This window comes from Actinia tenebrosa, unplaced genomic scaffold, assembly GCF_029948245.1.
Source record: "Actinia tenebrosa isolate PJP-AT-01 unplaced genomic scaffold, QUT_ActTen_1.0 PGA_scaffold12__29_contigs__length_12842862, whole genome shotgun sequence".
Classification (NCBI taxonomy): domain Eukaryota; kingdom Metazoa; phylum Cnidaria; class Anthozoa; order Actiniaria; family Actiniidae; genus Actinia; species Actinia tenebrosa.
This window is the reverse complement of record NW_028292572.1, coordinates 12,117,977-12,134,382: the sequence shown is the minus strand read 5'-3', so window position 1 is coordinate 12,134,382 and position 16,406 is coordinate 12,117,977. Positions and strand designations below refer to the sequence as shown.

At 36.4% G+C, this 16,406-nt stretch overlaps 5 protein-coding genes across 5 annotated transcripts in view; 3 read left to right on the top strand and 2 right to left on the bottom strand.

The window, feature by feature from the left end:
- Positions 1–39: 39 nt before the first annotated feature.
- Positions 40–2,348, top strand: LOC116295734 (uncharacterized). The gene is made up of 2 exons (XM_031703642.2): positions 40–372; positions 953–2,348. Exons 1-2 carry the CDS (start codon positions 105–107, stop codon positions 1,567–1,569), a joined length of 885 nt encoding a protein of 294 aa, XP_031559502.2. The 5' UTR covers positions 40–104; the 3' UTR covers positions 1,570–2,348.
- Positions 1,715–14,446, bottom strand: LOC116295726 (lipid droplet-regulating VLDL assembly factor AUP1). Its single transcript, XM_089028147.1, has 15 exons — positions 14,305–14,446; positions 14,073–14,210; positions 13,756–13,840; positions 13,013–13,081; positions 12,477–12,591; positions 12,318–12,390; positions 12,169–12,205; positions 12,021–12,065; positions 11,595–11,668; positions 5,648–5,714; positions 5,151–5,238; positions 4,407–4,580; positions 4,023–4,138; positions 3,495–3,601; positions 1,715–2,880 (listed from the first exon to the last, which is right to left on the bottom strand). The coding sequence occupies exons 1-15, from the start codon at positions 14,349–14,351 to the stop codon at positions 2,853–2,855; spliced, it is 1,263 nt and encodes a 420-aa protein (XP_088884273.1). The 5' UTR covers positions 14,352–14,446; the 3' UTR covers positions 1,715–2,852.
- Positions 6,180–9,273, top strand: LOC148912269 (uncharacterized). The gene is made up of 2 exons (XM_089028146.1): positions 6,180–6,524; positions 6,935–9,273. The coding sequence occupies exons 1-2, from the start codon at positions 6,195–6,197 to the stop codon at positions 8,864–8,866; spliced, it is 2,262 nt and encodes a 753-aa protein (XP_088884272.1). The 5' UTR covers positions 6,180–6,194; the 3' UTR covers positions 8,867–9,273.
- Positions 8,851–11,421, bottom strand: LOC148912268 (uncharacterized). The gene is made up of 2 exons (XM_089028148.1): positions 10,838–11,421; positions 8,851–10,514 (listed from the first exon to the last, which is right to left on the bottom strand). The coding sequence occupies exons 1-2, from the start codon at positions 11,050–11,052 to the stop codon at positions 10,097–10,099; spliced, it is 633 nt and encodes a 210-aa protein (XP_088884274.1). The 5' UTR covers positions 11,053–11,421; the 3' UTR covers positions 8,851–10,096.
- Positions 14,447–14,702: 256 nt separating the features above from the next.
- The window catches only part of LOC116295745 (tetratricopeptide repeat protein 1), a 10,539-nt gene continuing 8,835 nt past the window's right edge, over positions 14,703–16,406 (top strand). The window contains exons 1-3 of the mRNA XM_031703655.2: positions 14,703–15,043; positions 15,840–15,900; positions 16,253–16,365. Coding sequence (XP_031559515.2) covers positions 14,714–15,043; positions 15,840–15,900; positions 16,253–16,365 — 504 coding nt within the window. The 5' untranslated portion in view covers positions 14,703–14,713. The remainder of the gene's footprint in view (positions 15,044–15,839; positions 15,901–16,252; positions 16,366–16,406) is intronic.

The following is a 16,406-nucleotide window of genomic DNA, read 5'->3' as shown; positions in this document are numbered from 1 at the left end:
TTTGTTTAAGATGAGTAGACACAGCGATGTTCAAGAGCAAAATGCATAACTGAGCGTGGGCTTCCTGTGTGTGTCCCATCAAAGAGAGTATAAAGCTAATTTTCATGCTTCATGTTGTGATCGCTGATAAAAAAATGTCACTTTACGAAGATTTATACAGCCCTGCTCTGACGTTGGGTACTTTGGTGAGTCTCAACGTGCCGTGTCTGGTATCAAGACTGCCTCGAGATTCACCTTTAGGGTCTCTTCAACGTCTAGGCTTCCCCTTCAACATGACCAACAATACACTGGACAGACACTTTTCTTTCTCCGCTAAAAATATCAAAGAAGGACGCTATCATACTTGTCTGACTTGCATGTTCAACCACGTTGGTAAGATAAAGAATAGATAATGTAGAGTCAAGTTAGTAAGTGATGTTTGATTGTCAAAGAGGTTTTTATTGATGGTTTTCACGGCGGCCATGTTTGAGGAACTTAACGAAAGAATTGTCAATGAACTCTTTTGTTATATTCTACAACATGGCCGTCGTGTCTTTTGCTTCTTAATTCTCTTGGGAATGGTTGAAAACCATCGATTCGTTCCATAGGGAATATAAATGTGATTGATTACATCATGGCAGCCATGTTGGTGTACAACACTGTACACGTGTACATAACTGTATACCAACATGGCTCTCATAATGTCACGTGATGAAAGAGAATATTCTGATGATGTATGTGTTAGCCATCAACCAGAGATTGACATTTGTCAAAGAGGAACACATGTAAATTAAGTTATGACTATCTGTATTGTAAAAGTGTCAATAGCACCCCACTGAGAGAGTAAAGAACCTTGTCTGTCAGGCCTCCCAATGCTCTCAAGATATCTGCTATGAGTGCTATACAAGAAATTGTTGTCATAAGCATCATGTCAGGCCCCTAATGACATTAGTATTGTCCATTCATATTTTAGGTCTAGGACATTTCAATGGCAACATGGTTTTTCTGCTTGCCAGTGGCTATGATCTTCACATACAGTATGGTCGCAAACACCTCCTCCTTGGCTTCTTTGGTGGTGGTGTTTCAGGATGTATTTCACAATTCTCTCTTTATCTTTACCAACAAATCAAATGGGAAAACATCCTCCCTTCTCCCAAATCCTGGAGTTTCTTAGGACATACATTGACTATACATTTAACATGCTGGCAAAAGTCTGCTTTAGGGAATATATTTACCAGAGTAAATGCGTGGAGGCCATGTATTGGGTGCAGTGCAGGACTGGCTGGTTTATTAGCTATTCAAGCTTGTTCAAACATTGTGGAACTCATTAGACAGAGCAGAAAAACCGGCATCAAGATGGATTTCAATCTTCTTTATCGATTATCACAGCTTTCATTTACTTCATTAGTTCTTTTTGAGGATATTTATGTGTTAGCTGGGAGTGCTATGTGGGAAAAGAACATGCTCAGCAACCTAATAGCATATTCTGTAGATGGCGTTGGACATGCTGCACACCTTGGTGGATTCATATTTGGCTTTTTTTATTATTTTCTGGTTATTTATAATAGGGTTACTCCAAGAGAGTTTTAAGAGTATTTGCCAACTAGACACAGAAACCATGGATTAGGCTACCTGTGGACCCAGGTTATCAACACGTTTGTTTGATGTGGTAATATCTCAGATACATACAACAACTTTGGTCATTTACTTGAAAAAGAAAACCACATAAACGACATAATCAGTCTCTGGTTTATGTTTTACTCTCCTTTTCTCTCACAGCTCACTGGTTCTTGGTTTTCAGAGCCTTTCAGAGATCATAGGAGAGGCTTTTTTACACGCATTTATGTACATCGGACATATTACTGCCATTTTCATAAACATGGAAACTCAGTAGCTGCAAGCTGAATTTTTTTTTTTACTGCCGTCAATCAAAATTAATCAGTCAGTACCTTTCATATTTTTGACCAGCATCACCAAAAAACAAATTTCAGAGTGCAGCTGCATTGCGCTACAGTGTTAGTATCTCATCCTGTTTTATACAGGAAACCCAAAGGCTAGTATTTTACAAAACAACAATCCACATCAACTACCTTCTCAAACTATATATTACATGTAAACAACAAAATAGAAAAGAAAAAAACACTAACGCAACTAACATTGGCATCTAGGCCTTAGAAAATTTAAGATTTAGAACTATTGTAGAAAAAAACTTGGCAATTTAGAACTATTTTTGATGACTTGAATTTCAGAGTTGGAGTGTCATTCAAGACCAGATATTTCAGGGGTAAAGTGATTTTACTTGACCCTTAAATTAAGTTGTATAATATTAGTGACAAAGAGTCAATGTAAAACAAAAGAAAACAGTGGAATTAATGTCTAGTACTATGTTATTACGCTTTGCCTTACTAAAGCAGATGCAATTAAACTGTGAAATAAAATCAAACTAAATACTAACTAATAGTATCTATTTAGTGACTAATAGTTGCTATCACTCAACCAGAACATTCATCATACAAAGACAAATACACAAGAGACCATTTGTGTTTTTTGTTAAATAAATGTTCTGGTTGAGTAACTAAATAGATACTATTAGATAGTATTTAGTTTGATTTTATTTCATGTTTTAATTGCATCCGCTCTATTTTTTCATGGGTAAAGTAAAATCAATCTAACAAAATGTTTTTCTAGTAATGTTTTAGTTATAAGGGGATATAAGGCTATAAAACATCCAGTGTTCAAATCAATTAAAAATAGTTTTAGAAAATTAACACAACGGTGAACCAAAAAAAAACATTTAAAATTTCTTTATGAGATAGTGATAGAGTAGTCTATAAATTGTCTATTTTGATCTTTTTCTTTGGCAACTTGCTTTATTATAATCCATGTTTGGCTATGTATCTCCTGTGAATTCAATAAAATAATATTGAATTAAATTAAAACCTTGTGTCATTGTTACATTAATTATTATCATTATTACAACTGCCTTCTTTCAAGGACAATCCACTTGAGTGATACACCAAATACACCAGTTTCCAATTGATGTATTCCACAGACTCATTTGCAACGGCTTAGCCTCGTTTATAAGTCAAATGCCATTAAAAGTCTGTGGGATTTCATTTGAAACATTGCTGTTGTTCAAACTGAACATGCTTTACATTACAGTTGACTTTTGCAAATGATTTGCTATTAAGCGAGGCTAAGCCTGTGCAGATGAGTCTTTGGTCATAAAACACAGCAGTGTTTACCAAACGAGAAAAGGGACTGTTTGAGCTAACCTTGTTCAAAGTGCTTATGGTTTCTACTTCAATTTTACTAAATCTCAAAACACATGGGCTAATAAAAATGGGGAGAAAAGCCTTGAATCAATCGAGAGTCCAAACAAACTGCATTCAAATGTAATGCTGAGTCCAGGAATCAAACCCCGTGCCCCAGAAGTGAGGGGAGCGTACAGTACTAATGCTATACCACATTTGGTTAAGATCCCTATAGCCACACAATAACTAATATAGTCTAACCTTCTTGCTTCTTCAATCATTGCTCGTTTTCTTTCTTGGAATGACAGCTGTCTTTTAGCAGATGAGGAAGAGAAGGAAGAAGCTGCATTGGAGGCCCTGGGTGGAGACTGGATAAAAGATCAAATTATATGATATGATAATGATGATAAATCATGGAGGCTAGCAATAGTTATAGCCGAAACATCATGTTTTTAAAAAATTCTATGCGGTTTAACTGTAATTTACACTTAATTTATGATGAATGATGGTGATGACTATGATAATGGTGTTGTCTATGAAGGGAATGTGATGACTGATGATGATGATAAATGATGACAATGGTCAAATGATGGCCCTGGTGATGATGATAGTGTTGGCGATAACATATGATGACAGTAATGATGATAAATGTCAACATGGTCTTGGTGACAATGTGATGATGACATTGGTGATGATAGTGTTGATGATGAATGATGATGTCAGTGATAATGATAGTCATAAATAGACAGGCTACACTACCATTGCAACAATTTCTTATTTATTACTCACAGGAGATAGGGTTCTTTGTTTTGCAGGAGCAGAAGCTGACAGGGAATTCTCTGGAGTGTAGATAACTTTTCCTTCAATGATGTTGGTAATAGTCGTGTCTACGCACTTTGTTTTTGCTGTAACGACAATGGACCAAAAAACAATTCTTTAATCGCGAGACTATCCATTATTTTTTAACAATTTTAATGTCAAAAATGCCCTTTCTCTACTATAATCCCTTCACATAAGGATAATTACTAGGAACCCCTATATAACGGCACAAGGATATAGCAAGCACAGATGGGCAAAACAAAAACTTTTGTGACAGTACCTGGATTAGTTGGATTACTGAAATAACAATTCATTTCGTTGTTTAGGGAACACTTTTATGCTATGCATATATACCTAAGTCTTTCTTGATTGATTCCAAAGGGACTTGAGGTAAAACCTCTTTCACTTGGATTGCCATTTTATTAAATTTGGTATCCCTTCTGGGACTAGATCTTGTTGCAGATCCTGGAGTTGTAGTTGCTCCAACTTGGGAAGCCTTGGACTGTGAAGATTGCTGAAGGGGGAACTCTGAAAATTTATTTGAAACAGTGAGAGAGGCCTTTATGATTTTTATAATAACTATTTGTTAACCCTTACTTAGACCTATCAACACCCTCCTGATACCCTACTAACCCCTTAATGACACCCTACTAATATCCTACTAACACACTACTGATTACCTACAAACACCTTATCGATATGGTAACGACACCCTACCAATATCCTACAGAAACCCTATCAACACCCTTACTGACGCTTTTCTTTTACCTATTGACACTTATCTACTTTGATACTGTACCAACACCCTAATCACCTATACCTTACAATTACCTATCAATAGTCCAATAATACTGTAGCATCACTGTAATAATACTGTACCATACCAACACCCTACCAACATGATTACCTACAACATCCTATTGATGCCATTCCAACACTGTAATAATACCATACCAACACCGTACCAACACCCCATACCAACATCCTATACCAACACCGTACCAACACCCTACCGATTTCCTACCAACACCCTACTGATACTCTACAGACCTTGGGGTTGTATTGTTTATCATTACTAATTGCACAAATCGTACTCACCTGCCTGATGTTCCAGCTCCTTTAGTAAAATATTTTTATCTTGTAATGTAAAGTTAGTGGCTTGAATGCCCAAACAAGCTGCAATAGCCTAAGGAAAAATTTGAATTGTTGAAATGACATTGACAGTGAAAGAGGCGTACAGACAGACAGATATACAGATATATACAGACAGACTAAGGAGAAAGACATCTGGACAAAAAAGACATTCAGTTAGCCAGTGTTGTTATATAGAACAGACAGACAGACAAACCAGCAAGCTAGACAGATGGACAGACAGTTGTTCAGATGGCCAGACACAGGCAGACAAGCAAGCTAGACTGATGGACAGACAGTTGTTCAGATGGCCAGACACAGACAGACAGCCAGTATTAGAAAAAAGAGGACAAAGTTCAAACATGTCAGAGAGAAACAGCTAGACAGCTATCAAATTATGCCAGACAGAAAGAATGTTATTGGTAAAATGAACTCCCAGATTGTTAGGGAAATAGAATGCAAACCTTTTGAACATCCTGACTGAACTCTTCAGATCTTTGCTCTTCCCTTTTTGATAATGGAGGAAGAAATCTTGAAGAAAAAAATGTCTAGATTAACGCATAATCTATTACTACTATACAATGTCTATTATTTGCGTACATATTTACAGTGTTCAACTTACCTATAGAGAAAAAATATCGCTCTGGGATCCTCATGAGTACCCTACATTTCATATTCTGGCTGCGTTACCAGCGTGGTTGGTCCTTGTAGTGTAGTGGTTAAAGGACAACTGACCCCAAAAATTGCCGTTTTTCATATAAAACTACAACGTACATAGATCACATAAATTCAACTTTGAACTCTGATACAGCTTCTATGTCGCCGAAAAGAAATAATCAATTCGCGAAAAATAGCAATAGAAGAGCGCCATATTTGAGCCCGCAATAAATTACCGCATTAATGCCGTGACGTCACAACGTGAAGCTTGCATTCCAAACTTGTTGAGTTTGTATATTTCGAGTGCTAGTCGATCTTTTAATAGTCTAAGTTAGAGTAAGTTTCTTAATCCAGATGGTCCATTGTTGTGTGCCAGAATGCACCAACCATTCTTCCAAAACTGAGTCTGTTAGCTACCACAAAATTCCTAACAAAATAGCTCTTCAGAAGGCATGGATAGCGCGGATAAAGAGAGAGAACCTGCCGCCTTTGAAGAACTGCTACGTTTGCAGCGATCACTTCGAGGATTCATGCTTTGAAGTGGATCTGATGGAGCAGTTAACCGGGATAAAAAGGAAGAGGAGATTAAAGAGCGATGCTGTTCCGTCAGTATTCAATTTTTGCAAGCCAGCTAAAAGAAGAGCTACATCAGAGAACCGGCTCAAACGCAAACAAAACGAAGAGGTGAGATAACATGTCATTTATACATAACATAGTTTACATTGTTTTTCGAAATAATCACTCATGAAAAAGACTTATTAATGCATACCGAAGCGAGTCATCAATCATTAGCTATTTATGCTTTCATAGATGAAATGTTGCTTAAAATCATAAGTATAGCTAGTAATATTTGATCGATACTTGAAATTTTCAAAATGGTTATTTGCACGTGTTTAGTTTACATTTGATATTTATTCGTAAACCATAACAATGTTGCCGTAATATTCCAAATTTGCTTGGATAAATGACCACGGAAGAATAATTTATAGCATTGTTGGTTAATATGTTTATTTTGTATTATTTAAGGTAAAGTAGGCCTCGAAGAATGGTTTATAGTATTGTTGAAAACATTGTTTATTTTTGTATTTTCAAAGAATGTGGAGCAGCTATGTGCCACAATAAATCCCTCGTGTGAAGATCCACCAAGTATGGAAACACCAGAGTTCTCTCCTGAACCACTTTGTAAGGAGATTGGTGTTCAGTGTTGCCTTGGTTGTAGATATGTTGTAACATCCACTGCATCAACTCAGACAGAGCCTGGATACTATAAAGATGCCGACACAACAACGGTTTACAATCCCTCCCCTTCACCAAACATCAGTAGAGATGAAATACTCAGTGTGAGCTTCCACGACCACAGCTACAGTACTAGCTATCACACCTCACCAGTAAAGTCAATGCCAACAGTGTCTCCACAAAAGTCAGAAAAGTCTTTGTTTTCAGAGGAAGAGGGACTCCCACTAAGTGACGATGATGATGGTTTCATTGTTTCATCGCAAGAGACAGTTTCAACAACGGACAGTGAATTAGAGCCAGAAAACAAAGACTGCAATAAAACTCTTGAAAACCATATCAAAGAACCTAAATATTTGGTATTTAACTCTTGTTTGCAGCAGTTATTCAAGTTTTGTAGAAGCTGTGGAGCACCTATCGCTGATGTCAACTTTGTATGTCAAGGCAGCCTACTTATTGTGACAACTATATGTATGAAACATCATGCTTTGACATGGTACTCACAGCCAATGTTAAATCGCTTAGCTATTGGGAACTTGTTGATTTCCTCATCAATATTATTTACTGGTAATACTTTTACCAGACTTCAAAACTTTGCATCCTGTCTTGGCCTAAAATTTCTGAGTGAGAGGGTCTTTTACAGACATCAGGAACGTTACCTATTTCCTGTTGTTAATGATGCTTGGAAGAGAGAGGAGGCTGCTGTAATTGAAGAGCTGTCAAATAAGGACATAGTAAATCTCAATGGTGATGGCCGAAGTGACAGTCCTGGCCATAGTGCTAAATATGGCACATATACTATGATGGAGACAAGCACAGGGAAAATTGCCACCTTCAGCATTGTTCAAGTCTCTGAAGTAACCAGCTCCAATGCTATGGAGAAAGAGGGGTTTCTAAGGTGTTTGAACACTTTAGAAGACACGGTCAGTATAAAATGTATCACAACTGACAGACACACATCCATCACCAGCACTATGGCAAAAGATTTTAGCCACATCAAACACCAGTATGATGTGTGGCATCTTTCCAAGTCAATTGTAAAAAAGCTGAACAAGAAAGCAAAATTGAAGAAAAACCAAGAGCTGGCACCCTGGATACAATCCATTTCAAACCATCTTTGGTGGTGTGCTGCTACATGTAATGGGGATGTACAACTTTTGAGAGAGAAGTGGAAATCTGTTGTTCACCATTGCGTGAACAAGCATTCCTGGAAGGATGCAGAGGTATTCAAAAAGTGTGCCCATCCTCCCCTAACCCGCAGACAAGTGCGCACCACACACTGGATCAAGCCGGGGTCACCAGCTCATGTGGCCCTAGAAGAGGTTGTCCTTCAACCAAAGTTACTTAATGACTTGGCAAGATTGACCGACTTTTGTCACACAGGAGGGCTTGAAGTTTATCATTCGATGATGCTGAAGTATTGCTCAAAAAGAGAGCACTTCTCTTACAAGGGAATGGTTGCTCGTACTCAACTTGCTGCCATTGACAACAATTTCAATACAGCTAGAATTCAAGCAATTGTTCAAAAAGGCCCAAGGAGTGGAGAAGCTCGTTATCGCAAGTGCTTCCCTAAGATGCACAAGCGCTGGGTTGTTAAGCCAGTCTTACAAAGAAAAAGCTATGCTTTCCTCCCTGAGCTACAACTGAAAGTACTTGAAATTTGTGAGGGTGGCATGGAGGCTGCAGGGGTTGACCCAATTGAAGAGGTTGAATTACCAAGAAACATTGCTAGTGTTCCTGCCCCAGACAAACAGGAATTGATTGAACGACACCGGTCAAGATTTTCTAGGTAATTAATTTAAATGGAATGTAGTAGAGACTAAAAACACTGAAATGTGTAGTGTTAAGTGATGCTAATTCTAACCATTTCCTATTTTTAATTAACACTATTTAGTAGAAAATAATGCAAAGCATCATTGGCACTCTTTTAGTGATTGTACTCTAGTGAATAGCTGTTTTGAAAGAACTGTCAAGTAAGCCTGTCGTCCCAATCCCCCTCATCTTTGAACAGTTGTGTTCATTACTGGTAATAATTACAATGCTTCTACAAATGGGAAGGTACATGACAGACCCAAGTAAAACTGCTATAAACAAAATATGTAATTAATGTGAAGGGGACCTGATTAAAGTGGTAGATAAGTTTGCAGTTTTTAGATGTTCAGATGAAAATTGTATTAAAATATCATTACCACTTAGGAAACGATTGACTTTTAAATGAAATCTTAAAAGAGGTCTTTTCTTTAACTATCTACGCTCCATTATATATGGGGTCTCTCCCAGTATGAATGTAGTATAGAAAAAATTCCAGCTGAATAGTGACTTTCGCTTTCACTCATGGGAATCAAGATGTTCATTCATTTGCTCTCAGTGAATTAATCAGCACATGATTACTGAGCTGCAAAGGGCCTATTTGCCTGGAAAAAAAATATATGAGCCATAAATGGCTGACAAGCCTGGATGCCAAGATTTCCTAGTGCCAATTTGTCTGACAATGAGACTAGTCAGTACCGAGATTCTAAGATGGGGTGGGATTCTATCACCAAGAGAATTTTTTTTTCATTTAGCACAATTTTTGAATCCATTATAGCATGCTACTTCAAGGCAAATTCTTTATAAACAATACTGACTAGCCTTGTTTTCAGACAAATTGGTGCCCAGGAAATATTGGTTATCCATGTCTAGTATAACTGCAAAATTTGCTTGGTTAGCTCATGATTTTGTCCACTAGTGCTTTGTACACTAGGTTCTCTATTCAGCTGGATATTTTGTCTAGGTGTAGTTGTTTTTAAATAATAAAATATGCAAAACCTAGAAAACATTTATATAAACAACTTTCTATATGTACTTCATCTAAAAATAAATTCATGACTACTCTTATACATTTTGGTCTCAGCCTTTCCATGTTTTCCTTTTCAATTTATCAATTCAGAAATCCTGATAGAAAAAAATCCACTCTGTGTATATGAAATGAAGTAAGGAATAAATAAAATGTATATAATAACTCCATGTAACTTTAGGCCAAGCTAATCATCTGCATAGTGAAAACCTTCAAATTCAAAGTCCTCCTCTAGTCCAGGGGGAGGGAAGTGTGCTCTGATGCACATGACAGCACAAGAGGGCAGAACAACCCGAACTTCCTTTCCAAGAACTCCCCAGCACCATCTTGCTAGTTGCCTATATGCAATGTGTCTGTACTGGTTGTGCTCTGGGCCTTCATACGCATTACTGTACTGCTGTTTGTACTGAGCCCATGCGGTTCGAAGAACATACTTATTGGCACAAACAGGTAAGAATCCAGGATGTTGAGTAATGCATGGTGGTGGTTCATCAGCATCTCCATCTTCAACAACAGACTGGCATGTTGCAACCACTTTTTCGATTTCTTGGCAACAAATGCATTCAGATATTGAATCCATAATTTGGCAGCTACCACAGGTACACCTATTTAACAGAAATAAAACAATTCTTAGTATCTTTGAACATTATCAACGATTGTCCCAAGTGAGAATATACATACACAACTTGTGACACAACTATATCCCTGTATCTATATCCTGCAGTATATAACTTATTGACTATCAAGCGATGTTTTTAAACATGTTTTTAATTAAAATTGTGAAAGTTGGTATTGCTTTTGGTCGCAAACTGGATTCATGCATACCAATATCTAAAGAACAGATTGCAAGAACACGAGTGGCAAGATACGATTTTATATAAAATGGATATGTAGTTCAGTTTTGTGATAAGACAGAGGTACGACTTACCAATCTGAATTTGTAAGTCGATTGTTCTCTTGTTCATCGTCTTCAATAATGTCACTGTCAGATCCTTCTCTGAACTCTTCATCTGAGGAGATTTCTATTTCTGGTTCAAACTGATATGGCCGTAAACCAAATTCGTCGTCCATTCCGAAAAATTCTTGAGCGAAATCGTCTCCCGAGCTGTCCGAGCCTTCGGAAGAAGAATTAGATTCTGACATGCCTTTAATTTGATGACCAAGTTGTATTTTTTGAGTAAAAAGTATAAGAAACTGAGGAAGAAGTCAGGCAAACAACTGGAAGCTTGAACTCTTGTGACGTTGTGACGTCATTACGCTATTTTTCTGAGCCCGCGATAAAAGCGCAAGATGGCGGCCACCAGAGCGATATATGCGATGTTTTCAAAAAATTGTTTTAGAAAAATGGATGCTCTATCCCCTTTAAAAACTGGATTTTTGGACTTCTCAAATGATGTAGTTCCTCTTAAAAATGGGTCATTTTGGAGGGTCAGTTGTCCTTTAACACATCGTACTTGAATACCAAAGACATGGGTTCGATTCCCGCCAAGGGCATTTGATATTTTTCTCTTATTCTCTCTATTTCATTACACACACTGAAAGCATAATCTATTACTACTATACTATGTCTAGATTAATAAAGTGTGTAACTTTAATTTATATAACATGATGAATCACGCACAAGGAAATGTTTTTGTACAGACATTTTGCATCATATATTTTTTTTAAATTCAATTTTCATGTACCTTATGTGAAAGTGAGTATACGGAACAAATAGAAACCAGAAGAGTTCTGACCACCAATGACTCCCAAGAACAGACTAAGATAGAAAATATAAAACCATTAGTAACAGATGGTATAATCTTGGCATTACAGTTTTGAGTACATTTATGTATCTTAATTGCCTAAATTTTCATTTGAGTACTACAAAAAATATTACTCTTCAAACATTTTTCTAAAATTCTCTCCTGTAAAACTCTAGGATTCTTGAAGAGATATGGTTGTGCAAAACCTATTAGCCATGACTGTTCTCATGGTTTATCAGCTATAGAGGCTGCAGTTGCCTTGGGAACAATGGGAGACTGAAAATCAAATCTGTAGCACAAAACTTTGGACTTTTTACTTGGTAAAGTACCTCTATAATATATCAAAAGACTGTGCTCGCTACTCACATAGGATATGCTTGGAAATGGAAGTCTTTCAGCGACTAAAGCCACCTGTTAGCAGTAACATAGGTTATGTTAGTATCACCGGTCTTAACTAGGTACAGTAAGACATAAAAAGAAAGCTTTTCTTAAAGTGGAAGGGTTTTTTACTTACAGGTATGATAGTGCTTGTCAGCTCAAAAGCCCAAGGACTGGAACAGAATAACACAGCAATTTGTAGTCATTCAGTGTGGTGAATAATTGTTTTACACCTCAAAAAAATTTTCTAATGTGTACCTTAGCAAAATTCATGGTCATGCTTACTTGAATTTCAAGAGACCTTTCTTTGAAGTCGTCGTAGCTTCTTCAGGGAAAACTAAGAGAGGAACTGACGACTCTAGAAAACAATATTATTTGTTTACTTGCTGATGGTACACATATTCATACTGTTACAAAGAGATCTAAAATTTCCATAACACCAACCTTCTAACTTCTGTGAAATTCTCGTGTTTAGGATCTCTTTTTCCTTACTTCCACCAAAGTCACTATATTGAAGAACTTTCTCTATTAACCATGGACTGTCACTTGTGCGTTCTCTCTAGAATTAGTAACAATCAATAAACTGTAAGGTATTTCGTATGTATATATCTATAATAATTATTAAACATCTTTTAGTCCTTGGGTAACTGATGGAAGATAGTGGCCAAGAATGTGTAGTTCCAGAAAATATCTATACCCCCCTTCCCCCCATGGAGGGAAATCGTAAAAGGACCTCATTACCCCTAAGAACTTCCAATTTTCTTCCATACAAACTCTGTAATTTTGTTCTTTCTCTGATCCCCTCCTCTCCAGAATTTCTGATTTCCTCCATGGGTGGGGTATGGACATTTTCTGGAACTACACAATAAAGTATGGGTCAAAATCACCCAAAGTAAATCTTGCGTAGTGAGGACTTAGAAAGTTATGTTTAAAATATTCTTAAGTTCAATACAATATTCAGATGCTGTTGTATTGCTCACCATTATGCATGGGGTAACTATCTCCATGGCAACATTATCAATTAAGGTCACATGATTGCTAATTAAAACCTGGAAAGTAATAAATATGCAAAGATATGTCATGGTTGATGAAATAAATGTTCCCTTCTCAAAATCATTGTGGACGCAACAAAGGCTAATATGAAAATACAAAAACTATCACACTTTTCCTCAATGGAATTTCTGGCTTTTTTTGTATTTCCATGTCAGGCACACATCCAAGATAATTTTGGGAAGATTTCATTGGAGTAACTCAACTGGCTTGCTAGGACAGCAGTTCATATGGCTACATTACAGATATAGTATAACATAGATTACATAGATTACATGTACTGTACTATGCCTTTTATAATTACAGTTAGACAACTAGAGTGATGCATTTTGGTCTAGCTTGGGTACAGATATCCTGTGTTCAACCTCATTTAACATATGGTTTTGATCAAAGCTAGACTTTACATAGGCAACAATGTACATTCTGTTATTCTGGGTATTCATGCCATATACGTTGCCTACTGCATATGCTTATTGAACATGCCAAATAAAAAGTGCCTTGTTTTTCCAACCATATACACAAGCCTTCATATGTCAAAGTATACACATTTTGATTACAATTGAGTAATACTGCTGAGATTTGCAACCCACTTTGAAATCCACTGTTCTATAAGCACCATGTATTTTTAAAATACAGTACATCTCTTTTTATAATAATTGAAGACATAACAGACCTTTGATCTATTCTTGTCCAGGTTTTCTATTCCTTCAGAGGTTACAATTATACCAAGAACTGTGCAGCAAACTCTTAATAATATTCTTAAAAAAGAAAAGCACCTATTATGACACTGCACTGATGATACAACTGTGACCCCCTCCCCATAACACTACCCCCTCATGGGGAGGGACAGTAGGTATGTCATTGATTATCATAATGTCTATGAAGTAAGGCATGTTTAAAAGACAGAGTGAGGGGTGGGAGCACTTGATTATAAGAATGAAAAGACGGGACATTGAAACAGGAAAGCTAAACTAATGTGAAAGACTTTACCTGGTAATGAACCAACTCTTGTTCAAGAGGGAGGTCAGGAGTAGAAGTTGTAGAGATAAAAAGAAACGAAAAACAGCTAAAACCACACCAAATGGAAAGTAGAAGATCAAAAAGAACAGTGCTGGACCATTAGGAAGCCTTAAAAATCAATATAAATTATATCTATAACTCTATTGGATAGTAAACGTATAACGTAGATACGTTGAATTTAAATAAATAAATGATTACCAACCTTTGAAGGCAAAATAACTCCGATATCTTGAAACTTTCTGTCTCCATTGTCTCTTATCAACCCTCTTCTCAAGAGTAGGCTGTATATATAAGGATTTTTTTATATATAAAGATGTTTTCTCGTCACGACGTTTGACTTTTTTTCTAACTTTGTTCAGAAAAACAGCGCGGTTCATAAGGCCTGGGGATAACACAGGAAGCCCAAACAAATATAATTTAAATATAAAGATTCCTTTGATTTTTATAACTTTTATTTAACATTTTGATCAACAGGATGATTTCTTTTTCCCCTTCTTAATTTTTAACAATACACTCATAGTTCTAAGCCTTATGACAAGGCATTTCTTTTTGGGTAAACTTTTGGGTTTCCTTTGTAGGCTTCCCAGCATGCATTGTAGCTCAGTTTCAAAATGGCGTCTGAAGAAGGAGGAAAGACAGAAATAAAATGTCCAAATCCAGAAATATTGTCTCAAGAATTAAAGGAAAAAAGAAAAGAAACAGAACTAGAAGAAGCAAAGAATAAAGATTCAAGTAAAGAAGATGAAAAGAGTGCAAATGAAGTAAATAATTCGAGTGATGAAGAGTCGGACAGTTTCGTAGATGCTGTTGACGACATGAACTTGAACGAAAAAACAAATGATAAGATTGGCAAAGAAGGGACTGTAGAAAATAATAGTGAACAAGAAAATATAGATGAATATTTGGAACCTGAACAACCACTGTCAGAAGAACAGAAAGAGGTAGGCTAGTCATTATATGTGAAAATGTGATTAATTTTACTTCCGTTTTCGTTTTGGATAGGTTTTTTGTTGTTCTCGCCAATAGTTGTTCACTGACATATGATCCTACTAATGAGATATCAATTCTTGGTTTGCAATCAATTCCAAGAGAGCACAATGACAAAAAGGATGTCCGCCATGTTGGAAGATATAACAAAAGAATTCATTGAAAAATCTTTTGTCAAATTCTTCCAACATGGCCGCTATGACGTCTATTGCAAACAAAGAATATCGTAATACCAACATATTATCTACTTACAGACATTCTACTGCTTGAAAGTAATGATATTAGTATCTGATAATATATTTATTAAACTTGATAATCCAGTACACAGACACATCTGATCTGATTATGTAATCTTATAGTACACTCAACAATATTACTTGATTCTGATTGGACAAGAGGAGTACAATTTAATCCCAAATTGTACTCTGTAGAGTCACAATTAATTATAAACAAAAAATCTCACGCTTTTTTTGACAATTTCGGAACTTACAGATATGCATAATGTTTTGAAAGTTCTCAAATTGGACTTGCCTTTAGGCCTTTCCAATTTTGAAAACTTTTGAAACATTAATTGAACCTATAAATTCCAAATTGTACTTGAGATTATGTGATTTCCTATGCAAACCCTCCATAATGTATATACATATCGGCACAGGCAGCAGCAGGATACATGTAGTTCACAGTTTAGATACTATTTACTGATCTTGCTTGAAATTATATCAATGATCACTGCACTGAATGTCTTTACAGGAAAGAAAAAAAAAAGCTCAAGAATATAAAACAAAAGGCAATGAATATTTCAAAAAATCAGGTAAATTTCTTTGAGGATTAATGTTGGTGAATCGAGGATAAAAGGGTGACAACGATCTTGCCTCTCACCTCTGGCTCTTGGGTCCAATATTCCCCCTTCACGGTTCCCTGCGCCATCTTGAAAGGTAGCCATACCTTTGCATTAAAGCGCGACAAACGGTGAGCTTGCAATGATAGAGACCTTTTTTAAAAGTTTGAATGTTTTGATGATATAAATCATTTTGTTTGGCCAATAACCCAAATATTTACTGTAGTATAGTTATGGAAACATTTATGAAAATTGACCCTAATGTTATTTGGATGGAAAATATTATAAATTAAGCTCTGATCACAATATTTTGATTATTTCCTAGAATATCCTGAGGCCAGAGAGCTATACACAACAGCCATTAGGACGTGTCCTCCAGAATTCAAATCAGATAAAGCTATATTTTATTCAAATAGAGCGGCATGTCTAGTCAAAATGGTAAGACCTCTTTACTGTGAGCATAATGTTGTCCAATTGAA